At 56.6% G+C, this 25182-nt stretch overlaps 1 protein-coding gene across 2 annotated transcripts; it reads left to right on the top strand.

Moving 5' to 3' along the window:
* Window positions 1-609: 609 nt before the first annotated feature.
* On the top strand, window positions 610-24283 carry Gramd1a (GRAM domain containing 1A). 2 transcript variants are annotated; one of them, XM_026391234.2, is made up of 20 exons: window positions 610-717; window positions 1530-1816; window positions 11380-11590; window positions 11678-11698; window positions 12153-12237; window positions 12353-12456; window positions 12529-12624; window positions 13462-13542; window positions 14968-15080; window positions 15246-15396; window positions 15866-16064; window positions 17202-17345; window positions 18746-18864; window positions 18971-19113; window positions 20469-20572; window positions 20652-20825; window positions 20925-21012; window positions 22100-22207; window positions 22288-22408; window positions 23823-24283. In XM_026391234.2, the coding sequence occupies exons 2-20, from the start codon at window positions 1557-1559 to the stop codon at window positions 23919-23921; spliced, it is 2421 nt and encodes an 806-aa protein (XP_026247019.2). In that variant the 5' UTR covers window positions 610-717; window positions 1530-1556; the 3' UTR covers window positions 23922-24283. The 2 variants fall into 2 exon arrangements, with proteins under 2 accessions (XP_026247019.2, XP_026247020.1); XM_026391235.2 differs by lacking the exons at window positions 610-717; window positions 1530-1816 and adding an exon at window positions 4711-4851.
* Window positions 24284-25182: the final 899 nt, after the last annotated feature.

The following is a 25182-nucleotide window of genomic DNA, read 5'->3' as shown; positions in this document are numbered from 1 at the left end:
TAAGGCAGTCACGGGTTCAAACTAAGAACAGGGTTTGGGCTCATTGTATTGTTCTATATAAAAAACTCACATCCATGATGCAGATACCCCTTTGTATGTGTCAATTATTATGTAATAAAAATGGAAAAGGAGGAGAAAAGTACCCAACTTAAGCCATGTGGAATGCAGGTCGAGGAGAAGGAACTGTACACAGAAGGGAGATGGGGGTCTCAGAGATGTAGGAGGGGACCCAGAAATCCTGGCCCACAGAGGCGAGAGGGATGCCCTGGGTTCAAGACAAAGCAGGAAGATGAGGCTGGCAGATGTGTTGGATTTGGCCACCAGGGTGGTCCCCGGACCTGGAGGCGCAGTTCTGGGGAGCAGAGGGCAGAAGCTGTTGGCCACAGTGTGGCGGGCTGCAGGCCCACGCAGGGGTGGACCACTACGGGCCTAGGATGAGGATGACCCTTTCTTGAAGGGACAGTCAGGAAGGGAAAGATGAGGTGTCCTTCCTCAGTTCCTCTGGAGTAGGAGCACCCCACCCCCACGCCACTCTCCCCTTTCTCTCAGGAACAGCTGGCCAGAGGGTAACGCGACTCCAGCCGGACATGCCATTCCAGCCTGAAGGTCAGGACTCCCTGGCCAACCAGGACTCGGAGGTAAAAGGAAGGGCCAGGTCTCCGTCCCTTACCCTAGAGCCTGAAACCTGTGAGAGGAGAAGAAGGAGGCGCCCACAAGGTAGGGTCATGGGGTTCTAGTTCCTGGTAAGGTCCAGGCCTGGCCTCTAAAGTCAACGTCTTCCCAAGACCCAGAGGGATCCTCACGGGGTTCCACGGGCCCTCCTTCCCGGCTCCCTGGGAGGTTAGATCCCAGGAAGCCTTGGCTGTGTGAGGACAGGCAGGCTGCTGTCTATGGTCCCCAGACCCAAGTGGCCTCCAACATTGTACCGCAGTGGCAGGAACTGGCCAGGCTTCCTCCCTGGCTCTGGAGGCTGAAGCAGCCACCTTCCCCTTGTTTGTCTTGGGAGGGGCAAGTGCTGGGCAAACAGGGAAGGGAAATCCTGGATTCTGCCCCTGTCTCCCATTCATCAGCCCTTACACAGGCCTGAGGCCTCTGGGGCCCACTCAGGCCTGGTTCCTTCTTGGCCCTGTATATGGAAAGGACGTGGGGTTTGGCCTGGAGTGTACACAGCGCCCAGGGCCTGGTTTTAGTGAATACTTAGCAAAACTCCCAGCCCAGGGACGTGAACACATATTTGCTGAGCACTGGCTTCATGGGTGGCCTGGGCTGGGTGCTCTGCATGACCAAGCTCTCTGACACTGTCCACTCATCTGAGGATGTTGAACTAGGACCTTTAGTGTCCCGAAGAAGGAACGGAGGCTCAGGGTTATGAGGGAAGAGTGTTGGAAAAGGTGAGAATCCCACCCAGATCTCTGTGACACCCCCCCCCCCAGAACTCACTTCTCTGAGTGGCCCAGGAGGGGACAGTGCTAGGGGCTTGTTGGACAGGGCCTCCTCCCTTCACCTATCTTTTTTTTCCTACCCCACAGGCCACATTGCTGTCCACAAGCCTCCTCATGGCTGAGCTCCAACCCCTGCTGTCCTGGGTGCCCCCAGATTCCCAGGGCAGTGCCCAGGACTCTCCTGTTCCTTCAGCTGAGCATCGGGCACAAAATGAGATATCCCAGGGCCTGGCCCCCGAGTCATGGAGGTTCCTGGAGGTGCCCACCATTCAAATAACACCATCTAGTGACGGGGAGTCACCCCCCTCCACCCCAACCACCCCACACTTGCAGCGACCAAGGACCCCAGACCTGGAAAGTCTGTCTCAGGACAGGTAAGACCTGGGCAGTGGAATGGATAGTGGGTTTTTTTTTTCCCTCTCTCTCTACTCATGTTCAAGGGTGGGTTGCTTGTGGGCTGTCATTGCCTAGGTGGAGGTGGGGGGAGTACAGGTTAGTGAGGGTGGCCCCACAGGGACCTGGCTGGAAATGATGAAACAGTCATAGTAGAGTGTGCATTGGCACAACTGAACGCTGCCTAGCAAGAATAGAGTGGAACCCACCCTGCCCCCCGCCATTTGACACACTCAGTGTTTTTCAAACTATGGGTGAGGACCCACGTAAGGGTCATGAAACCAATGTGGTCAATTGTGATCCCACTTTGTTCCCACACCAAAATAACATAGAATTGAAAGTAACACCTCATATGGGGCTTAGCAAGCGTCAGTGTGGTTTCCTGCAACTTCTGTGACATGACATATATTCCTAAGTGTGTGCCGGAGGCAATGCGAGAGGTATTTCCTGCTGTAGCTCACAGGCCAAAAAAAAAAAAAAAGGTTTAAACAAAACTTCTGCAAAGAAATCCTACCTCTAGTCTAGGGAGACAGGAACTGGGAGGTTCAAGGGCACAAGGGGAAACTATGATGACCTGAATAGAAATACTCAACGTGGTTTCTTCCAACAATGGACACTCCATAAGAGCTGAAGTTTATGAAGTAGAGCTGTGTGCATCGGTGTGCAGAAACCTCAGAAATACTGGGGATGAGGAAAAGCAAGTTGCAAAACAGTACTTTAGGAGCCCGATTGTGTATCTTTTTCAAAGACACCGAATGATAGGCGATGTTGTTGGTGGATGCATCCTGATGCTGGAAAAGGATAGGAAATCACATGGGAAAGACCAACGCTGGCTTTGAGGCAGGTGGCACCTTGGGGTGCCCAGGCAGAGCAGGTGGGGATGGGGAGCTGGGCCTTTGGCTGTAACTTTAATAGATAATTTCGTCTTCTCCTTCTTTTGTAAGGATCTCAAACAAAATGGTCAAATGTCCACATCTATTGGATATGGATGATGGAGACCTAGATGGCCATGATAATTTTTTCCTGTTGGAAATAAACCCTACTTAAAAGTGTGAAAGCATTTCAAAAGAAGAAACAGGCAAGGAGAAATGTATAAAGAGGGCAATGGGACACGGGAAAGGGTGGAAGAAGGACCTGCCGGACATCAAAGGAGGAGAGGCAGCCATGGAAGAATGGGGAAGAGCTTTCCTAGGCAGAAGGGGTAGCAGGAGGAGGTTGAGAGGCAGGAGGCCTAAGGTAGGAAGGTGCCTGGAGAGAGAGAGAGAGAGAGAGAGAGAGAGAGAGAGAGAGAGAGAGAACGAGCGAGGGAGTCACGGTGACTGGGGGAATGAGCCAAAGGGAGACCTAGGAAGAGGCAGCCACAGGTGAGAGAGGCCAAGCACAAGGGCCGTAGGGGCCAACCTGAGCTCTTCTTGGCTTTTACCTGGGATGAGGTGTATGTTAGGGGTGGGGTTGGGGTTGGGGTGTCCCTGAGCCAGGACTGGACTGGAACAGGAGACCAGGGATGGATGAGGCTGGTGTGATAGTCCGGGTAGGAGTAGGGGAGAGGATTTTAGATTCTGGAGAAGGTTTGTAGGTGGAGCTGACAAGGTTTATGATATTTAGGGTGTGGGTGTCGGTTAAAGAGAGGGGTGAAGGAAGACTCAGAGGTTTGGGGCTGGCCATCAACAAATATAGGAAACACGGTTGTTTGTGTTTTATTTGGATGGGGGTTGGAGGTAGGGAAAGGTTAAGGGCTGGGAAGGGATGGGAATGGATGTTTTGTTGTTGTTTTTTAACATTTTACAATTTTAAAATTTTGTTCTAATTAGTTATACTTGACAGTAGAATGTGTTTTAACACATCATACATAAATGGAGTATGACTTCTCATTCATCTGTGGTGCATGATGTAGAGTTGACAGGTCGTGTAATCATATGCACAGAGGGTGTTAATGTCCCATTCATTCTACTATCAGAGAATGGAGTTTTTTCAGAAGAGGTAGGGACAGCCCACCCTGAAGAGGGGTGGGGAACAAGTCCCTCTGCTGGGGGCCTGAGCCTAGGAGCTGGGAGCTGGGGTTCATGTGATGTGTTTTTGGGCAAGGAATTCAGGACACCAAAAGACAGCACCTTGCAGAGATGGGTGCAGGCTATGTCTTCCAAGCAAGGGCCTGACCCATGTCGCAGTTGGGTGGCTTGCAAATCACTTCCCCAAAGGTCAGCATCTTCCCCAAACCCAGAGGCCGGGTTTCCCATCTCAAAAAGCACTGTCTGTCGGGGAAAGCCCTTACCACAGAGTTAGTGGGATGCCCAGGCCGGGGGTAACTTGCTCAGGGCCACAGCACCAACAAGAGACAGAGAGGACGAGCTTCTGACTTAGACTGGAGGACTAGGACTGCGAAGTCCCCAGAGACCGCGGTCCTGGAGTCAGAACCGAGGCTTTGAGACTGGGGGGGGAGCCCCACCCCTTCCCGCGCTCTTCGGTTTCCCCCAAAACCACCTTCACCCCTCGGCTTCCCAGCACTTCTGTGCCACCTTCGCCCCACCCCTCCAGTTCCTCCCTGGGGTATGGGTGTCGGTTAAAGAGCGGGGTGAAGGAGGACCCTTTTCTGGGTGCCAGGGGAGAGGGCGCCCAGGGTGTCCCAGGCAGTCACCATCCGGTGTTCGGTTTTAGCAGAGCCTCTGTGTCCCCTTCTCTCGCTGGGTCCCTGTCCTCCTCCCCATTTCCGACCCCCTGGGTGAGCGGGACTCCCCCAGCTTCTCGGTCCTCTCCTAGGCCGCAGCGGGTCGCTCCCGCCGTCCCCGCCCGGGCAGGGGGCGGCGCCGTGACGCGGCGGGGCGGGGGCAGGAAGGGGGTGTCGCTGACGCCGCGGCGGCCTCCGGCGGCTCCGGCCTTTTGTGCGGGCGGCGGGGTCGGGTGGGGGCGGCGGCCGAGGCAGGCGAGGCCGGTGCCCTGCGGGGTCGCCCAGCTCAGCCAGCCCCGCTCAGCCTGCCCTGCCCTGCCCTGCGGCCGGGCGCGCCGCATCCATGTTCGAGTAAGGAGCCGGCGGCCGGGTCGGGCCGGGAGGAGCGGGAGGCCGCCGCGCGGGGTGGCGGGTCGGGAGCTGGTGCACGTGGGCGCCGGCCGGGGCGACCCTGGCCGGTGGCGGGGCGCGGAGGTGCGGGGGGCTCACGGGGCAAGGGGTGCAGCCGGGGATGGAGCGCCCACGGCGGGGAGGCCCGCGGTCGGGGTGGCCGCTGCTGGCCCGCGCCGCGCCGATGTGCGGGGTTCTGCGGGGGGCCCGGGGCCCTTCTTGCGGGGAGGGTCCCCAGGCCTGCATTGGCTCGGCCCTCGGGGGCCAGGGGCAGGCGCGAGGCCGGCCGGGTCTGTGGGCCCGGGAAGGAGGGAGGACCGTGGCCAGTCCCCGGCAGCCGGGCCCACAGGCCGCGCAGCCCCGGCAGGCCCCGGACAGGGTCCCCTGGGCGCGCCCCCTCACACCGTCCTCGGCCGCTGCTGGGGTGGGGGCTTCTGCGTGGCCCGAGGACCCAGCGCCGAGGTCCGCTGGGGCCAAGTGGGCGCGGAATTGAGCTCCTCCCGGGGTCTGGCCACCGTGTGCGACGATGTTTCCGATCTGAACTGCGTCTTGCAAGTGTCTGCAGGTCTGTCTGGGCTCTTGGCGCGTGTGAAGCAGCTGTGATCCTTTTTGGAGGTATCTGTGTATGTAATTCAGCATAAATTCCGTCTGTGGCCCTGGGTGCTCCCACAAGTTACCTGTGTGTGTCTGATTGTGACTGTGTCGTGTGTGTCCGGGTCTTTTCACCTGCTGCTGGGACCCACCATTGGTGGTACAGCGTGTGATGTGTTTTCATTCCATCTGTGACTCCATGAGCAAATACAAATTACCTGCTAGGGACTTGGGATGTTTACCTGCGCCCTGGGGCTCCTGTGTCCTCCTTGGTTGTTTGTGCAGGAATTTACCATTAATTCCATCTGTGGCTCCAAGTGTCACTGAGAGTTCCCAGTGTGTGTTCCATAATGACTCTAGTGTGTGGACATGTGTCTGGGGCTCTCTGTTGCACCATGACCTGCTGTGTTCCTATGTGCCTGTAATTTAACTCTGAAACTCTTATTTAGCTTTGTATGCAAATGTAAATGACCAGTAGGTGTCTATTTGTGACATTGTGTGTCTGGGAGATCTGTTTCTGTCGATGTGACCCTCTGTTTGTTTGTGCCTGTAATTTACAGTTCTATCTTTGGATGACTTTCCATACGTATCCATTTGTGACATTGTTGTATATTGAGTGGGGTTTTCTGTGTGCCGCTGAGACCCTTTGTGGCTTTGTCTGTGTCAGGAGAGAGACAGAGAGACCCCTGGTGGTTCTCTGTGGGCCTGGGACCCTCCTTCCTGAGACCTTGGGTGTAACCTTGACTCTCTGGAGGCAGTAACCGTGATAACTGATGTTGTCCCCCTTGGTTTGTAAAGCATGTCCTACACATTAATTCAGTATCTGGCCACTGTGTTGTCAAGGTGTGCCCACAGCCCCCTGGACAGTATTACTCCGGAGTCCTTCATGGTGTGTGAGTGTCAAGGTTCTCTGCTGTATCAACAGCAGCTGACAATTCCATCCCTTGTCACTTTAAAACTGGCCTTTGCTTTGTCTTTCCTGACAGACAGTGAGACCATAAGGGCAGGAAGTGCAGGCTGACCAAATGACTTCATTTACCTAGGACTGTGTGTGTTAGCTGGGGGCCCAGGGATTGTCGCCACGTAGCTTTCTTTGTGATTGTGGAAAGGTTTTTGCCTTTGATGCTTTCCTGACATTTTCTTGAGGCTGTGTGTGAATGTCATTTATCTGGGACTTTCTGTGGTTTACGATGTGTTTCTGAGCCCTCTGCAATGTGCAAGCCTACGTGTGTGTGTGTGTGTGTGTGTGTGTGTGTGTGGCTTTTCCAGAACTTTGTGTGTTGCTGTAGCATATTTATAATGCTGTGGTTGTGTGTGTTTGTAATTGTTCTGGGACCCTGGCTCTGTGCGTGACTATAGCATATCTGTGATACTACCATTGTGTGTATGTGTGTGTGTGTTTGTGTGCATATGGCAGACTTTGCAGTTTGCCCAGGACACTAGCTGTGTGTGACCTTCCTGAGTTTTCTGCACACCTGGGTATGCATTGCCCCACTCTGACCAGAGGCATCTTCGGGCAGCCCCGGAAGTCTGAGGTGAAGTGTCTGCAGTGGCAAAAAAACACACTTCCCAGTCCCCGCCCCTGTAACGGTCCTCTAGCTGCTTGGGCTCCTCCCTGCACTCTACTGCCAGCTTGGTTGGGCAGACCCTGGGCTGGGCCTGCCCTCGGGCACTTCCTCATTGTCCTGCCCAGGAGCAAGAACTGGGGTGTGGGCCTTGCCCTGTTTGTGTGTCTTAAACCTGTCCCAGGCACCCTGCCTCTAGATCTTGGCTTTGGGAGAGTAGGGCAGGGCTGTGTTTCTGGCCAAAGGTGAGAAGATTGGGGCAGTGGGAGTGGCATGATCACCCCCTCCTCAGAGCCCTTCCCCATTCGCCAGTACCCTCAGGGTGAACCCCACAAACTCCTGACCAGGGTTCACAGGCCTGGGCCCTCCCCGCCTCCCTGAGGCCTGCTGGCCACCTCACTCTTCCTCAGACTTGCCAAGCTCAGTCCTGTGCCTGAACTTGATGTTCCTGCACCTAGAACTGTCTTCTCCGTTCTCCCACTCTGCCAGCTCTGCTCTTTGTCCTCATGACCACAGCCTTGCCCAGCAAGGCCTCTGCAGACTCTCTCACCAAAGAAACCATCCCTGCTCCTAGTTGTCCCGTCGTCCTGTGTCTCTGTGGTCCTTGCCTATGAGCGTGTAGCAGAATCTCCCGGGGGCCCACCCTGGTTTCTGATTCTGGAGCTTAGGACAGGGTCCTGGAATCTGCATTTCCAACAACTTCCCGGGCTGCTGGTGCTGCCAGTGTGGGGCCATGCTGAGCAGCGCTGCTCAGGAGCACTGGCCAGCGTCTGAGATCATCAGCCTCATTATATGCTTTCTTACTGATTGACTGGGTTCCTCAGCTGGCACACTGTCCCTACAGAGGGATCTGTGTGTTCCCCCACCCTGCCGTGTGTCCCCATGTGTCCCCGTGTGTCCCCAGCGCCAGGTGCAGTGTAGGTGCAGAGCAAGCTTAGACAGTGAATGACGGAGGCTCCCGCCGCCAGCCTAGGTGCATGGGAGGCACTGTCAGGGTCCGCGCAGCATCTTGGGTAGAGGGGCCAGGATGGTGGCAGGGCCCCTTATCTGCTCGCTCCTGAAAGAGGGAGAAGAGTCCAACCAACCAAAGTGTCTCTATATGCTGGGCTTTATGTTTCACTTTTTTTTTTCCCTCCAGGTAACCCTGTGAGGTGGTTACAGTTGCTATTCCCATTATATAGCAGAGTAAACTGAGGCTCAGGAAGGTCCAGATAGCAGCCTGCAGTCACATAGGAAATGGCAGCACTGAGACTGGAAGCCCCTAGACCTACAAGTCCAAGTTCTGCAACTTATACGCCTGGTTGAATCCAAGTTCTGGGAGGGAGGTGGTGGATCATTCACTCAGTCCATCCGTAGTGCAGATCTGCACAGGGCACCTACTGTGTGCCAGGCCAGGCCAGGCGGTGGGATGAGAATCCGGGGGAGATACAGAGGTCTGCTGCTGAGGAGAAAGAGAAAGCAGAGAAGGGGAACAGGGGTGGGCAGTGTGGTTTCAAATAGGGCACAGGGCTGGGGGGAGGTGTCCTGAGATGTGTCCACTGAGAAGGACCTGAAGGAGGTGACATCTGGAAGAAAAAGTATTTGGGTTGCAGGGGAGGGAATACAGGTGACATGGGTCAAGAGGGACCAGATCCGGGCTTTCCTGGGGTGAGAGGTGGCCTGAGTCCAGTTTGCACAGGTTGGCTCTGGCTGCAGGTGGGCACAGACTGGATGCAGGGACTTAAGCAGGAGACCAAGGAGGAGGCTGGTCCAGGAAGAGTGGCAATGGCCCGAGCCACCATTTGAGTTTAATTAATTTTTAATTAATTTATATATTCCACAAATTCATTTCACAAGTATGTGACTGCTTCATTCTGCATTGTCCTGAGCAAGGCTGGGACAGACACTGAACAAAGCAGGGACCAGAGTAGCCCCAACGATTGCCGTCAGGAAGCCAGTAGACCTGTGGGGGGAATGACAGTGACATCAGACTGATAGGCACGTCAGGCGAGGGACAAGGGGCACTGGAGTGAGGAGAGGGTGCGTGAGCAAGTCTTGAAGGACACATAAGAATCTGCTGGGCAGAGAAGGGCAAGGGTGGGCTGGATGAGGGAAGGGTGTGTGCTGATGCTTGGTGGCAGGAGAGGTGAGTTGCTAGAGCCCCTCCTGGTGGAGGGAATCCCACCTGCATCCCAGGACAGGTCACTGCCCCAAGTTGGAATCCCGCCTGAAATAAACCAGCTGCCGTCCCTAGGCAAGTGGTTCACGCTGCCTCCTCTATGAAGCGGGAATGGTGATGCGATCAGGTGCACAGGATTGTTTGAGGAATAATAAAACTAAGCACACAGAGAGCTGGCCATAGCTCCTGATAAGGAGTCCACAGTGAATGTCCCTTTAAAGTTCCCGATGCTTACCCCACAGCCTTTATTATTAGTCTGTATTTGCGCAGTCATCCGAGTGCTCTGTTTGTCTAACATCTCCCCACCCCCAGGTTAACTCTCCAAGGGCAGGAGCCACAGCCCACGGGCTCTGCTCCTGCCAGCTCCAGGCAGCACGGGATCATTTACCCAGTCTCCCATGTTTATTGTGTGTCCCATACAGTTTGGGGTGCTAGGTGACAAGTAGCAACCAGGGCCTCCTGATATGCACGTCAGGCAATGAACCAGGGTGAGTGTAGATAACATGGGGTGTGACTAGGGAGGTGCCATGCTGGGCTGAGTGACCAGGAGGAGGAGCATTGGAGATGAATGAGATGAGCGGGCGATGCCCGGGCTGCGGTGGAGGCGACCAAAGATGCAGAGGCCTTGTCATGGGAATGAAGTTTGAGAGCTTAAGGAACAGAAGGAGGCTGGAATGGCTGGGACAACCAGGAGAGGGGAGGCCATGAGGTCAGGGAGGTGACGGGACCTGGTCACTGGGGCTTTGGGTCTCAGGGTGAGGACTTGGTTTGAACCTGAAGTGAGGTGCAGTCAAGGCAAGGCAGGGCTTGGAGCTGGGAGGACCCTGATCTGACTCAGGTGGTCACAGCCAGAAGAGGCTGCAGTGGGAACAGACTGTGGGGGCAGGGACAGGAGCAGGAGACCCAGGTGGAGGCCGCTGGGTGCCCAGCAGTTAGGGATGGAGCCTGGAACAGGGAGAAGTGGGTAGAAAAGAAATAATGGGCGGTGGTGCACACCTGTAATCCTAGCAGCTCTGGAGGCTGAGGCTGGACGATCACAGGTTCAAAGCCAGCCTCAGCAACTTAATGAGGCTGTAAGCAACCTAGTGAGACCCTGTCTCTAAAAAATAAAAATAAAAAGGACTGGGGATGGGGCTCAGTGGTTAAGTACCCCTGGGTTCCATCCCTGGTACCAAAAAGAAAAAAAAGTAGTTTTACTTTTTTGTGCGTGTGCGTGCTGGGGATGGAACCCAGGGCCTTGGGAATGCTAGGCAAGTGTTCTACCCCTGAGCTACATCCCCAGCCCTGGAAATAGAGTGTGGCGGTGGATCCGGTGGGACTTGCTGACAGATTGGAAATGAATGTTTGGGAGAAAGAAAGAAATTAAGAAAGATTCTTAAGTTTTTAGCTTGAGCAACTAAGTGGAAAGTCACTGTTTGATAAATATTTGTTATATGAATGAATTAGTATGTTTTTTTAAAAAAGGCTAGGTGCTGTGGTGCAGACTGTCATCCCAGCTACTCCGGAGGCTGAGGCACGGTATCACAAGTCCAAAGCCAGCCTGGGCAATTTAGTGAGACCCTGTGTCAATATAAAATGAAAAGAGCTGGGGATGGGGGATGTACTCAGTGGTAAAGCGCTTTCCCACTCAGGCCCTGGACTCCATCCCTAGCACTGCAAGGGGTTGGGGGGGAAGCAGGTGTTCTTGAGAGCTCAGACGGACCTGGCTCTGTTAGAGGAACTCATACTTTACACATAGTGATTTGATTAACCTTCCAAACCACAAGACGAGGGTGTGCATTTATCACTCTCTGGATGGTAAAGGAGGTAACGAGGCACACATGGATAGATGAGTAGATGGAAGGGTGGGTGGATGGGGGTTAATGGGCCCATAGATGGGCCTTTAAAAACAGGCCTGGCAGGGCGTGGTGGTGCACGCCTGTAATCCCAGCAGCTCGGGAGGCTGAGGCAGGAGAGTTGCGAGTTCGAAGCCAGCCTCAGCAACTTAGTGAAGCCCTAAGCGACTCAGTGCGACTCTGTCTCTAAATAAAATACAAAACAGAGCTGGGGATGTGGCTCAGTGCTCGAGTGCCCCCGAGTTCAATCCCTGGGGCCCCCTCAAAAACCAAACAGAAAAGAAAACCTAGGCCCATCCCCAGCCCGTTTCCCTCAGCACCCCTCTTCTCTCTACCCCAGCACCACGCCCCACTCTGGCCGGAGCACACCCAGCAGCTCCCCATCTCTCCGCAAGCGGCTGCAGCTCTTGCCCCCAAGCCGGCCCCCTCCTGAGCCAGAACCAGGCACCATGGTGGAGAAGGGGTCAGATAGCTCCTCAGAAAAGAGTGGCATGTCTGGGACTCCCAGCACCCAGAGCCTGGGCAGCCGGAACTTCATCCGCAACAGCAAGGTCGGCGTAAGCGCCAGCTGGGGGCACAGAGGGGTGGCAAGGTGGGTGACCCGAGGCCTCATCCTAACTCCTCTCTTTCCCTTGCAGAAGATGCAGAGCTGGTACAGTGTAAGTATCTGGGCAAGGGAACTTGCTAGAGGGGGCAGGAGGGAGGGGGCCATCTGCTGACCTAGAGCCCCAGGTTGAAGCAGTCAAGGAACAGGGGCTGCAATTAGCAGACCAGAGTCACACCCTGTGCTGCTAGTTATGTGCTGTGTGATAAAGGGCATCAGTTAACTCTCTGGGCCTTTCAAACTCTCCTTAAGAAACAGCCCTGCCTTACAAGGCTGAAGGGGACAGTCAATGGGAGTTGGTGATGCTGGCAGTACTTGACATAGGATCTGGCTGATCTAAGAAATCAGAAAATGACATGTCGTGGGCAGTAGAAGGCAGAAGCAGGTTAGATACTGAAACTTCAGAGCGCCTAAGAGGCTGGGAAGACTGAGGGGGCTCTGGAAACTTTGTGGGGTAGAGCTGGGGGTGGGTATCCCCATCCAGGTTTTCTCTCCCAAACTTCCCCTAGATGCTGAGCCCCACCTACAAACAGCGCAATGAAGACTTCCGGAAGCTGTTCAGCAAACTCCCTGAAGCTGAGCGCCTCATCGTGGGTGAGTCCCTGCACCCCAGACCTGGTCCCACCCCCTTGACCTGTGTTTCCAGCCTCTGGGCTGTGAGAACAGCAGCCAGGTGACTCCAGTATCTACTTGTCTCTCCCGCTCTCAGATTACTCCTGTGCTCTGCAGCGTGAGATCCTCCTTCAGGGGCGCCTCTATCTCTCTGAGAACTGGATCTGCTTCTACAGCAACATCTTCCGCTGGGAGACCACGGTGAGCTGATGGGAGGGAGAGGCCTCAGCGTGGCGGGGCCCTGGCCCCTTCTGACCCTCCTGCCCCCTTCAGATTTCCATCCAGTTGAAGGAAGTGACGTGTCTAAAGAAGGAAAAGACGGCCAAGCTGATCCCCAATGCCATCCAGATCTGTACAGAGAGCGAGAAGGTGAGTCCAGGGACCCAGTGACGGGGACCATGTAGTCACTGATCTCAGCATCTCCCTGCTCCCCTGACCCAAAGCCAAGCTCCGTTTCTTCTGGACCCCAAACCTCTCTCAGGTCCATCACCTGCTCTTTATTCTCCCAGCCCCTGCCATGGCCGGGCTCCCATCCTCTCTGACCTGGGTCCCTACCTCAACTTCCTGTCAGATCCTTTCCTCACACAGCTGCGCAGGGACATAGTGAAATCCTTCCCTCCCATGTCTCTAGCAACTCAGATGTCCTTGCCCCTTGGACGCCCCTCTGATGCTCCATCCTGTCCTCTGCATTATTGCCTCAGGGCCAGTTCATTGGAAGATGGCTAGACTAGTCCAACCACTTGCAGGACAGGAAGCGGGGAGGGCAGGGGAAGACTTCATAGCAAACTTCCTTTGTGTTTTGTGGATCAGCTGACCACCTCAGAGACCAAGGGGGCTGGGAAAGTGCCCTGAGCTGAGCCTGTCTAGAGAAGGGTCTGTCTCCCACCCAGACTGTGAGCTCTGAGGAAGAGCCCTGGGCTGTCTCACCTTGTGGTGACCTTGCAGGTCTGGGCACAGGATAACTATTTTGTGGAATGTATGCAGGGACGAATGAGTGGGTACATCAGGACAGAGCAGCAGGGATAGTCCTGAATGAGGATGGAGCTTCCCCTGGCCCTGCCCCGTCTCCCCTGGCCCCACCCCATCTCTCCCCTGGCCCCACCCCATCTCTCCCCGGCCCCGCCCCATCTCTCCCCCGGCCCCGCCCCATCTCCCCTCTGGCCCCGCCCCATCTCCCCTGGCCCTCACAGCCCTTCTTCTCTGCAGCATTTCTTCACTTCCTTTGGGGCCCGTGACCGCTGCTTCCTCCTTATCTTCCGCCTCTGGCAGAATGCATTGCTGGAAAAGGTGAGCCTGGTGAGGCCTGGGGGAGAAGCAGGGTGCCAGGGGACCATGGAGCCAGGGATGCCAGGGATGCCAGGATGCCAGACCTCAGGGAACAGGAGGAACCCCCATGTCTTCTCCATGGACACCAGGCCTCATATAACCTCATAGGCCCATCCAGGGACAGCCAAAGGCTTCTTTCAGGCCTGACTCTGAAGCTGAGTCTCCAGCAGAAGAGAGGAGTGGGTGTAAACCAGTCATTATTCATCCCTGGGGCTGGGGAAGAGCTCCGCACTGGACAGCTTCAAGGTTCTGCTGGCGGGAATGCTGGGTGCTCCTCACACAAAGGCTGCTGCTGGGGGCCGCAGCACCTTGGAACATCCGCACCCCCTCCTCCAGCTCTGCTGTGTGCGCCCTGCCATCTGAGGACCTCTTATCCCCTGGGGGAAGCTCCAGCTGTGGTCACCCCCAGAAGCAAGAGTGTCAGAGAATCCACTGAGGATCCTGAGGGGACAATGCAGAGTTAGTGTCCAGAGAGGCCAAGGGCAGAGGACAGTCATAACTCAGGCCCTGCAGTTCCAGCCCCATCACTGATTAGTGCCACCTAGGGCAAGTCATTAAACCCCATCTGGCCTGTGGGGACCGCCCCTACTTCACAACACCCAGAGCTGGGTCCGGAAGAAGCGCCCGGTGACATCAGCTTGTCTGAGGTGGGTGGGCTGGTGGCTAGCGCCAGAGCTCTCCACGGCCTCCTGGGAGCTCATCCAGCACTGCCACTTCCCAGTCAGCTGACCTTGGCATATTACAGTGCACCCAGCTTAAAATGAAGACGGTATCTTAGTGCCCACTTCCCAGATCCGTTTTGAAGTCCTGGTGGGTTAGCGGACGTGGGTTAGCAGAATGCCGGGCTCCTCATGGCACACCAGTGGGTGCCAGCTGCTGCCACCACTATCACTGTTATTATTTCATCACTGTTGTCATCCAGCCACTCTGAGCACAGGCAGCTGAAACCCGAGGGCGTCTGAGGACACCTGAAGAAAGACTCGGGGGCACTGTAGCCATCGTGGGTGGGAACATGAGCTCTGGAGTCTGGCTGCACTTGAATCCCAGAGGCAACTGGGATTCACTAAAGTGACCTCAAGCATATAACTTCCCATTCTTGGGCCTCCTGGACTTCTGTATTCTCCTCTGTAACAATGGAACCTTAACTGGCCAGAGCCTTGGAGGACTTTAGGTCGGAAGTGTAGCACCCAGGCACAAGGTCTGGCAGGCATGTGGCTTCCCAGGAGATGGGAGATGGGTTTCCTGCGCGAGGGGGCGGGGCCTGGCTCATGAGGTCATGCTGCCCCCTTGTGGACGTCGGGGGAACAGGAGGCTGAAGACTGGTGGGGAACCTAGAAGGGAGGGCTCTGGCTGGACGTGAGGTCAACCCCATTCCTTCCTACCCAGACGCTGAGTCCCCGCGAGCTCTGGCACCTGGTGCATCAGTGCTACGGCTCGGAGCTGGGCCTCACCAGCGAAGATGAGGACTACGTCTGCCCCTTGCAGCTGAATGGTCTGGGGTGAGTTGGAGATGGAGGGGCTCCAAGGTTTAGAGACCAGATGGGGCTATGTGCAGAATTCCGGGAGGGCCAGGTGGACTGAGGTGGGTGTGCAGGGCCTGGGAGGCCCAGGAAGGTGAATGGGGGCTGGAGGATCAGTGGTCCCATGTTTTCCCTTCACTACAGGAGCCCCAAGGATGTGGGAGATGTGATTGCCCTGAGCGACATCACCCCCTCTGGGGCTGCCGACCACAGCCAGGAGCCAAGCCCCGTGGGATCGCGCCGTGGCCGCAGCACCCCCAACCTGTCCCGGGCCAGCAGCGATGCAGACCATGGGGTGAGCAGGAGGGTAAAGGACAGAGGAGGGTGCTGACTGGGCGAGACAATGGAAGGATGGCAGAGAGGGACTAAGATACAGGGGCGAAGGAGGGGACCGATGGAGGTGGGAAGATGGTCAAGGAAAGTAGGGCTGGATAGGGGAAGAGAGACAAAAGGAAAACGGGAAGGGTGAGAAGCAGAAGGGGCAAGGTGGATGGGTGGATGGATGGAAAAGGGACAGACAGATGGACAGGAAGGGAGAAAGCATCCCAAACAACCGTGTTTGGAGCTAAGAGGAGCCCTCATCTGGGTGTCCCCGGGACCTCTCAGCTCAGCCTGAGCCCCAGGTGTGCACACCAGCTCCCCAGCATTGGCTTCACTGCCCAAGGTCTGAGCAGTGTCTCAAATCCTTGCAGCCAGTGTGCACCCAGGGAGGTCCCCAGGCTGGGATCGGGTGGGGCAAGGCTGTATGAATCCTTTGTCTGCAGGCAGAGGAGGACAAGGAGGAGCAGACGGACAGCCAGCCAGATGCCTCCACCAGCCAGACAGTGACTCCAGTGGCAGAACCCCTGAATACAGAGCCCAACCCGCCTGAGGAGCCCACTTCCCTGGGCCCCTTGGACTTGCTGCCCAGGGAGGAGCTGTTAACCGACACTAGTAACTCCTCTTCATCCACGGGGGAGGAAGGTGAGGAGGGAGGGCTCGCGTTCATTCCCTTCCTCACACACAACAACCCTTTCTCAGGAGAGTGAAGCAGGAGGGGATGTATTGGCTCATGGGACTTAAAAATGCAGGAGGTAGGCAGAGATGGCATTCAAATGGCGTTGCTAGAAGTCTCTCTGTCCTGAGCTCTGCTTCAAAGGCTGCCTGGCAGGAAGAATAGGAGCACAGACTTGGAAAGCAGGTTGCTGGGGTCCGAATCCTGGTTGACCTAATTTCTAACCAGGATTATGTAATGTGGGCACATTGTCGAACCTCCCTGAGCCTTGATTCTCCCATCTGGAAAATGGGGAAAGCAGTAATAATGCCTACTTCCTAGGCTTGTCGTTAAGGCTAATTAAATGTTAGTACTTGTTAAAGTGCTTAGGCCAGTTATTCTGTTCATTTTTTCTGTGCCAAAGAATTGTCAAGGTATCCTTTATTCTCATGGGGGCAGACGAGCCCCTGCCAAACCTAGTGTTAGAAATAACGAGGTGCCACAAAAAAATCAAACACGTGCCAGAAAGTGGGTGGGCAAGGCAAACCTTTACTTTTGGCAGAAGGCGCGCTACTGGAACCCGTGCGCCTGGGTGGGTGGCTGTAGATCCTATCTACCCTACGCAGGGCTGCCCTTCACTCTGATTGGAGGAGTTCGGGGTTACAATCTACGTGATTGGTTAATTTTAGCTTTAGGGCGGGCAAAAGGGAAGGGCTACAATTGGATCCAATTAAGCCTTTACTATGTTCTATAAAAGGACCACCAGGCTTTCTATTTCTCACACTAGCAAAAAGGGAAGGGGCCTGTTTTTCCCAATAGCTACATCAAGAATCTTAGGATTGCTTCTGATTGGTTCAGTCTGGCGAGTGGGCCCGCCCCAAAACCAATCTTTGTGGCTGATTGGCTGGCCTGGGTAACACACACACCCCTGGACCAATCATCACGGCTGATGCCCCTGGGCGCCAAGCTGTGGCCGAGGGGCTGAGTTACACTCGGGGTCTGAGTTCTCTTTGGTCCAGGAGGATAGATGTGCATCCAGCCCACGAGGCCTGAAGTGGGGAGGAGCGGTCACCCAGAGAGAGGGAAGAATGGGACCTACATCGCCCGGGCCCTTCTCTGTCTCCTAGCTGACCTGGCCGCCCTGCTTCCCGACCTCTCCGGCCGGCTCCTCATCAACTCCGTCTTCCACGTGGGAGCCGAGCGGCTGCAGCAGATGCTCTTCTCGGACTCAGCCTTCCTCCAGGGATTCCTGCAGCAGTGCAAGTTCACAGGTCAGGGGCGGGCCAGAGAAGATGCCAGGCTCACCCAGGTATAGGAGAAGGGGGAGGAAGGCCAGCTGGGAGTCGGGCAGTGAAAGCAATGCCCGCGGCCCTGGGCACCGTGGCACAGTCCTGTAATACCAGCCACTCCCGAGGCTGAGGCAGGAGGATCGCAAGCCAGCCTCGACAACCAGACCCTATCTCAATAAATAAAATAAAATAGCATCTGTGAGAGCTGAAGTGCTTCAGCCTCATACCAGCCTTGTAGCCTTGGGCAGGTTCCCAGCCACTTTGTGCCTCAGTTTCTTCTGTTTACTGTTCACAGCAGCAGCTTATTGGGTTCCCATTAGAACTGGATGAGTTAGTGCTAGGGTGGTGCCTAGAACAGTGGTATGTAGTAAGGGTCTAGAAGATACCAGGTCACGATCACATGACTACTCGTGCCGGGCTTGGAGACCATGAGAGGCCAGGGTAGATTAACTCCTGTCCGCAGTGCCCAGGATCTAGTGGGAACGGCAGGAAATGCACAAATAAGCACACCTGCTGCAGGTGTGACGTGAGGTCGGGGCGGGGTCTGCGGGCAGCTGTGTTTTGAGGGCAGTGAAGGGGCTGCTAGGACATGAAGCTGGAAGGAGGAACTGAGGAGGGTGCTAAAGGGAGAGTCCTATGGTAATTTTTCCTTGTTTCTTGTTTCCTCTGTTGAAAGTGAACAGTGTAGATTCCCCTGTGGTCCCAAGGATGGTGGGTGCCCTGTGTTGGGAGGAGACAGGCCTCACAGCACCAGCTTCCGTCCTGGGGATTGGTACATCAGGCAGAAAACTCGGGCAGATAGGTTATGGTCCGTCTTGGCTTTAACCAAATATCCCTGACCAGAAACGGAGTCCGAGGGCAGGTGCCGAGAGGGAGGCTGGGGAGGAACCCCGGGCAGGCAGGAAGGGGCCAAACCAGGAAGGGTCCCCGGGAGCACTGAACAGATGGTCGAGCTGACCTTAGGGAGGTGAGGTCTAGGACTCCCGTGGGAGCCCGGAGGACACTGGGATGGGGACCCAAGGCAGACGGGCTAAGGCCAGTGGGGCTCCATAGGGTGAGGAGGCAGGAGGCTTCCGGGGAAAGGTACCAGAAGGCTGCAGGAGCTTAGATCTGATGCCCTGGAGGGAAGCCAGTCTGGTACAGAGGGGGAAACTGAGGCTGCAGGTGTGGATGGGATGGCCCCAGGAGGGGTCAGAAGAGGGCCCAGCTGTAACTGTCACGGATTCCTAAAAGGAAGGCAGGGTAGATGGCAAGATTCGGACTTGAAGGAAGGACAGCGGCTGGGAACAAATCTCCAAGAAACTGAAACCCTCAAAAAGACCGAGTCTCGTACATCCTGAGGGCAGAGGACCCCAGAATGGTTCCATCGTTCTTCTCTTTAGATGTGACCTTGAGCCCCTGGAGTGGGGACAGCAAGTGCCACCAGCGCCGCGTGCTGACTTACACCATTCCCATCAGCAACCCGCTGGGCCCCAAGAGCGCCTCCGTGGTGGAGACACAGGTGGGCCCGTGGGGTGGCCGGCCAGGTAGAAGGGCCCGGTGGGGTGGCCGGCCAGGTAGAATGGCTCCGCGGGGGGCCTTGACGGCCCTCCTCCCCGTCCTTGCAGACGCTGTTCCGGCGTGGCCCGCAGGCAGGTGGGTGCGTGGTGGACTCGGAGGTGCTGACGCAGGGCATCCCGTACCAGGACTACTTCTACACGGCCCACCGCTACTGCATCCTGGGCCTTGCCCGGAACAAGGCGCGGCTCCGGTGAGTCACCCCTTAACCTGGTGGCCTCAGGGCCCTACTCCAGTCTCCCCACCCTGAGTCAGCTGCAGATCTCACCTTGGAGGAGGAACAGAAGTGTTGGGTCCCTGAGACCCAGAACTCTGAACAGCAGAGCATAGAGAGGGTGGCCCTGGGGATGACTGGTCCCATCTGCAGGGGGTGTTTGAGCAAGAGAGGGCAAGTGAGTGTGCAGGTGAACTGTTCACTTGTTCACCTGCTTATTGAGCATCTACTGTATGCCCAGCCTATTCAAGACCGTGGGGCTACAGCAAAATTAAACAAAGACCCCTCTCTTGGGGAACTCATGTTCTTGGTGGGTATTGGCCAATAAAAATGATAATGAGCCTGTAGGACATTCACTAGTGATAAACGCTTTAGGGAAAAGCACCGTGGGCTAAAGAGCGTGGGAGGCGCTGGACCAGCAGAGATTTTACCCTGAGTGTGCTGATCAGGGGAAGGTTCTCTAAGGAAAAAATATTTTATAAGCACATGAAGGAGGTGAGGGCTGATGGCAGTGCAAAGGCCCTGAGGCAGAAGTGTAGGAATGGCTAGAGTGGAGTCAGTGGAGGAAGAGTAAGAGGTGAGATCAAGGAGATGGCTTCATGATCCTGGTGAGGTGCACTGGGTCAGGGCTCTGAGCTGGGGGACCCTGACCTGACTCAGGTGTTCACAGGCTCCTTCTGGTTGCAGGTGGGAACAGATAACAAGGGCAGGGACAGGAACCAGGGGACCTGACAGGGAGGAGGCAGCCACGGTGTTCAGGCAGGAGCAGGTGGAGGCTGGGCCAGGGCGAGGCAGCCCAGGGGAGGAGAATTTAGATTCTTGGACAGATGTTTGTAGGAGGAGGTGACAGGGTGGGCTGAGATGGAGTCCATGTGTGCATATGAAGGAAGGGGCAGGGTCACGGGGACCCCTGGGTGCTTGACCTGAGCCCCGGAAGCACAGAGCTGCCATTGACGGAGGTGGGGAGGCAGGCAGGAGGGTGGGGAGCTCAGCTGAGGACGAGCTGGGCTGAGCTGTCCTGTCCTATGTGTGGAGGGATGCGTGTGTGGAGGGGGTGCGGCAGCTGGTGGGGAGGCCCGTGGGGGGGTCTGGGCCAGGACATCAGCATGTGAGTGGACGAGGCTCAGGCAGCGGGGAGAGTGGCCACGATGCTGGCACGGTCAGAGCCTGGGTCAAGGCCAGGTTAGGGGGGAGGTCCAGAAAGGTGAGTGGGCGGGGAGGGAGCGCATCTGTGTGTCTGAGTGACAGAGGACCCTCTCTGAGTTAGCGGAAGAACGGAACTCCCCAGGGGGTGGGACCCCGGCCCTGACCCTCTTCCCCTCTCTCTGCCCCAGGGTGTCCTCAGAGATCCGCTACCGGAAACAGCCGTGGAGCCTCGTGAAGTCCCTGATTGAAAAGAACTCGTGGAGTGGCATTGAGGATTATTTCCACCACCTGGGTAGGGGCCGAGGGCCAGCCGGGGCGGGTGGGGTCGTGGCCGGCTGGGTACACATCCAGAGCCCTCTCTCCTTTCCCAGAGCGGGAGCTCGCCAAGGCCGAGAAGCTGTCCCTAGAGGAAGGCGGGAAGGAGGCCCGGGGGTTGCTCTCAGGTCTGCGGAGGCGAAAGCGGCCCCTCAGCTGGAGGGGTCACGGAGATGGTCCCCAGCACCCGGATCCAGACCCCTGCACCCGGGCTGGCATGCACACCTCGGGTGCGTTCCTTCAGGGCCTGCTCAGGCAGGCGGAGGCGCTGGGGGCCCGGGCTGGGGTGGCTTTGTGTGCCGCTATCTGACCCTGATGCTGCCTTACAGGCTCCCTCAGCTCCCGCTTCTCAGAACCGTCCATGGAGCAGGGTCCTGGGGCAGGCATCCCCAACGCCCTGGTTCTCATCAGCATCGTGTGAGTAAGAGGCCTGGACCCACAGGCTGCTGTGGGACCTTGAGCAAGTGCTTGGCCGCTCTGGGCTTCGCCTGGTGCTCCTTCCACAGTGTAGATGCTCAGTTTGTCACGGAGAAGATTCTCTGCTGGAAGAGCGAGGCCCAGGGGGCTATGGGAGGTCAGAGTAACTCGACCTTGATGGGGGCGGGGGTGGGAGATCGGCACCAAAGGCTAAAGAATCAGCCCAGTGAGCGGGGGGGGGGGGGGGGGGGGTGCAGGTGAACGAGGCCATCGGTGCGTTTCACTCCTGTGTCCCTGACCAGCTCTAAGCCGGGTGGAGGTGGGGACACAACAGTGACCACAGCCCTCGGGGAGACAGTCCTGACGCGAGCCCAGGCGGTCAGGACTGGGTGGGGAGGCAGTGGGAGGGCAGCACCTGCTTCCTCCAAGGCCCCACAGAGGGGCAGTCGGGGTGACTTTCCTGGGACAGCACAGGATGTCTGAGCTGAGACCCGAGCAGGCAAGGCCCACGATCAAGGTGGGGGGGACAGGTGCTCTGGGGAAGGGAAATAAGGCCCCTGGGATTCGAGCTGACCCTGGGAGGGAGGGCAGGGGGCTACACTCTCAGCCATTCTGGGCCTCAGTTTGCCAGACCAGTTCAGGCGCAGCCACGTGGCCAGCCTGTCCCGGCACTGCCCAGGGCGGGGGAGGGGGGCGGCCGGCTCGGGCTCATGGCTGTCACCTCTTTGCTCCCCTCACTGCTCCCAGGATCTGTGTGAGGTAGGGTCCCACGTCTCCCACCTGTCCCTCCCTGTGTCTCATCCCCCTGCAGCCTCCTCTCCCTATTCCAGGCCCCCCTGGGTCCCCAGGGATTTGGCCAAGGGTGGTGGTCAAGGGCATAGGTATAGCCAGGCCTGGTTTTGAACCCCGACTGTTTAACTACATACTGTGCATCCCTAAGCCTGTCTCTTACCATCTCTGAACCTCAGTTTCATCCTCTGAAAAGATGGAGGTGTAGTCTTAGGCCCCCTTCAAGGTGTGGTTGGTGGGGAGGTGTCCAGAGCTCAGTGCCTGACTTTTGGTCACTGACCTCTGACCCCTCCCCCAGCCTCATTGTCCTCATCGCCCTCAATGCCCTCCTCTTTTACCGCCTCTGGTCCCTGGAGAGGACGGCCCACACCTTTGAGTCGTGGCACAGCCTGGCCCTGGCCAAAGGGTAAGCGGGCAGTGTGAGGATGCTGGGCAGCTGGGCGGGTTGGGGAGGCCGGGGCTGTGCTCAGGCCCCTGTCCCTGCAGCAAGTTCCCTCAGACGGCCACTGAGTGGGCAGAGATCCTGGCCCTGCAGAAGCAGTTCCACAGCGTGGAGGTGCACAAGTGGAGGCGGATCCTGCGGGCATCCGTGGAGCTCCTGGATGAGGTAGGGCTTCGCTTCACCAGCTGAGGCCTGGGCGGGGCTGTGGGGCCAGATGCTAGATCCAGTCCCTTGATAGTAATAAGAATCCATCTCAGAGCATCTCTTGACTGTGCCGATGCTCAGGGTTGGCTTTGTGTGGGGCGTTTCCTTTGCTGCAGGATGATCAAGGTGGCACCTGCCACTCCAATGGAGAGTTCACTCTCATTGGCTGCTGGGGTCATGGGCCCACCCCCAAAACAATCACTGCAGCCAGGGCTGGGCTAGATTCAGTCCTGTTCCTCTTGCTCCCTTCTGGCAAAAGGGGTCATAGCGTCTGCAGGCAGAAAAGAGGTTCTCCAAAAAGGGAGTTGACCCAAGTCCCCACGTAGTGCAAGGGCAGGATCCAAATTCTACTGTGTGATCTTGTGCAAGTGTCTTTACTTTGAGCCTTGATCACATAATCCATGTCACTTCTTGTGAGGATGGAGTGGGTTAACATTTGGAATAATGCTGGGCCAAAAGTCAGCACTTCATAGGTGTGTGCTGTCAGTCACGGGAGCCGAGCACCAGGCGCACAGTAGGAGTCTAATCAACATGCCCTCCCCACGTGGTGAGGATGCCCCAGTGGACTCCAGCAGGCAGCTGTGGTGGGTCAGGGCAAATGTGGGGCGCTGGGGTAGGTGCCCTCAGTGTGTGTGAGGGGGGGGGATGGGAAACAGAGAGGGTTCTGAGGTGATCAGAGCCAAAATTGCCAGTCGATCACCCTTGTTGCACCCTGAAATCATGCTCACGGGGAGATGCCCCCAAGGCTGTGCAGGACATGATGGGGAAGAAATTAAGGCTCAAAGAGAAGGAGGGCAGGACTCTTCCATTCTGCGTTAAATCTTTGATGATTTTTCTCTCTCAAATTGCCGTGAGTACAGAGTTGACTTGGCAGATTGATTGTAGCGGCAGATGCAGGCAGGGCTCCCCGGGCGCTGAGCGCGGGTGACACTCCTGGCCAGCCTGGAAGGGATGCTCTAGTTTCCTCTCTGGTAGCGAGTTAGGAGGTACGCAGCATCCTGGGGGTCAGGGGGTCAGGAGCTTGCCCAAGGTCACAGGGGAAAGAATCATCCTTAACATGCCTTCGGCACTTCCTGTGGGCCAGATTCCAGTGTTCATCCTGTCCCTGAAATCGCCCCATGAAACAGGGACAACACTGACCCACATTTCAGATGAGGGACGTGGGCCCAGGGCAGTAACAGCAAAGCCGAGATGGAACCCCAGGCCACCTGACCTCACGCTCACACTGAGACCATCCTCTGCTGCCTCAGAGAAGTTAAAACGGGGTGCAGCGTGGCTTTGGTGGCCTGTGTTGGGTAGGGGCGTGGCCTCCTGGCTGCAGGACAGGGTTGACATCACCCTCTCAGTGCTCACCTGCTCTGCCCCCTCCTGGCAGATGAAGTTCTCGCTGGAGAAGCTACACCAAGGGATCACAGTCTCGGACCCGCCCTTTGACACCCAGCCACAGCCACGGTCTGATGACAGCTTCTCCTGAGGGTATCCGGCCACACAACTCTCCCCTCAAATGGACAGAAGGACACAAAGAGCCCCGGTGGCCACTGCTGGCACGGTGTGAGCGCCGGGAACCTCCCGCCTGCCCCTCCCAGTGGCCCCGCTGAGGGCCATGCAGACGTGGGGACCACAGAGCAAGATGCACTTTAGACCAGCGTGTGCAAGCCTGACCGCCATCGCCCGCCCGGCCAGGGAGCTGGTCTGGCCTTTGGCGGCCCCGCACTAACTTATTTTGCCTGGCTGGGGTTATGGGGTACCCCCTGGGGTGCACGATTTCCTCAGCTCTGGGTTTAATGTATTATATTTATTTGGGGCTGACAGAGTTCCAATAAAGGGTTGGAAATGGCTGTGCCTGTGCCTGGAGGGTCCCGGAACGGGTGGGGGCTTCCCGTCGCACTCGGATCCCACTGTGGTGGGGAGGCCATTTCCTGGGGCAGCGGGTGCTAAAGTCATTGGGGATCCCCCCTGTCCAGCAGCTTACACCAGCTCTGCACCATCCAAGTCCAGAGAGGGCACCAAGGATAGACTCATCCCCGTGTCTGGGCTCAGCTACTGCCTCTTAGCAGTCCTGTCCCCTGGAGCAGGTCAATGACTTTGAACGTGTTTCCTCTTGGTAAAGTGGGCATAATAACAGCACCTTTCTCTTAGGATTGGTAGAAGTTATCGGATCTCAGATTTAACCACAGGGGAATCTCCTGGAGAGCTGCTACAGAATACGGGTTTCAGACTCAGTGGGTCCCGGCAGGCCTGAGCTGCGGTTCTAACACTCCCAAGGTGAGGCTGACAGTGGTCCTCCAGGGACCACACCTTGAGAACCGCTATTATGAGAACCCAAAGAGTTAATCCATGTTATTACAGGCCCCGGCACAGAGTAAGTGTTCAATGAACTTTATGCTTATTGCAGAAAAGTTGAGAGGAAAAAAAGGAATACCAAATATGCACCATGCTCTGTGCTGAGACTGGATGTTCATTTTACTCTCACAGTGACTCCTTGAGGTAGAGGCAAATAAAGATTTACAGTGTCTGAGGCCACCTGGCAGGGAGACAGACTCCACGCCTGGCCTCTAGAATCCCCGTATTTACATGCCAGGTTCTGACCTCCTTTAGGATCCCCCAGCAGCCCACCCAGGTGGAGGTTGTTTGGACCCCTGTTTTAGAGCTAGGAAAATGGACTTAGAGGCACAGTCTCCTGTGCAGTTAGAACCAGATCCACCTCATCAGACCCTGTTCTGGTTTCAGACTGA

Source organism: Urocitellus parryii, chromosome 15 (genome assembly GCF_045843805.1).
Source record: "Urocitellus parryii isolate mUroPar1 chromosome 15, mUroPar1.hap1, whole genome shotgun sequence".
Lineage (NCBI taxonomy): Eukaryota > Metazoa > Chordata > Mammalia > Rodentia > Sciuridae > Urocitellus > Urocitellus parryii.
The sequence above is the reverse complement of the archived record's forward strand: the minus strand, read 5'-3'. Positions and strand labels throughout refer to the sequence as shown.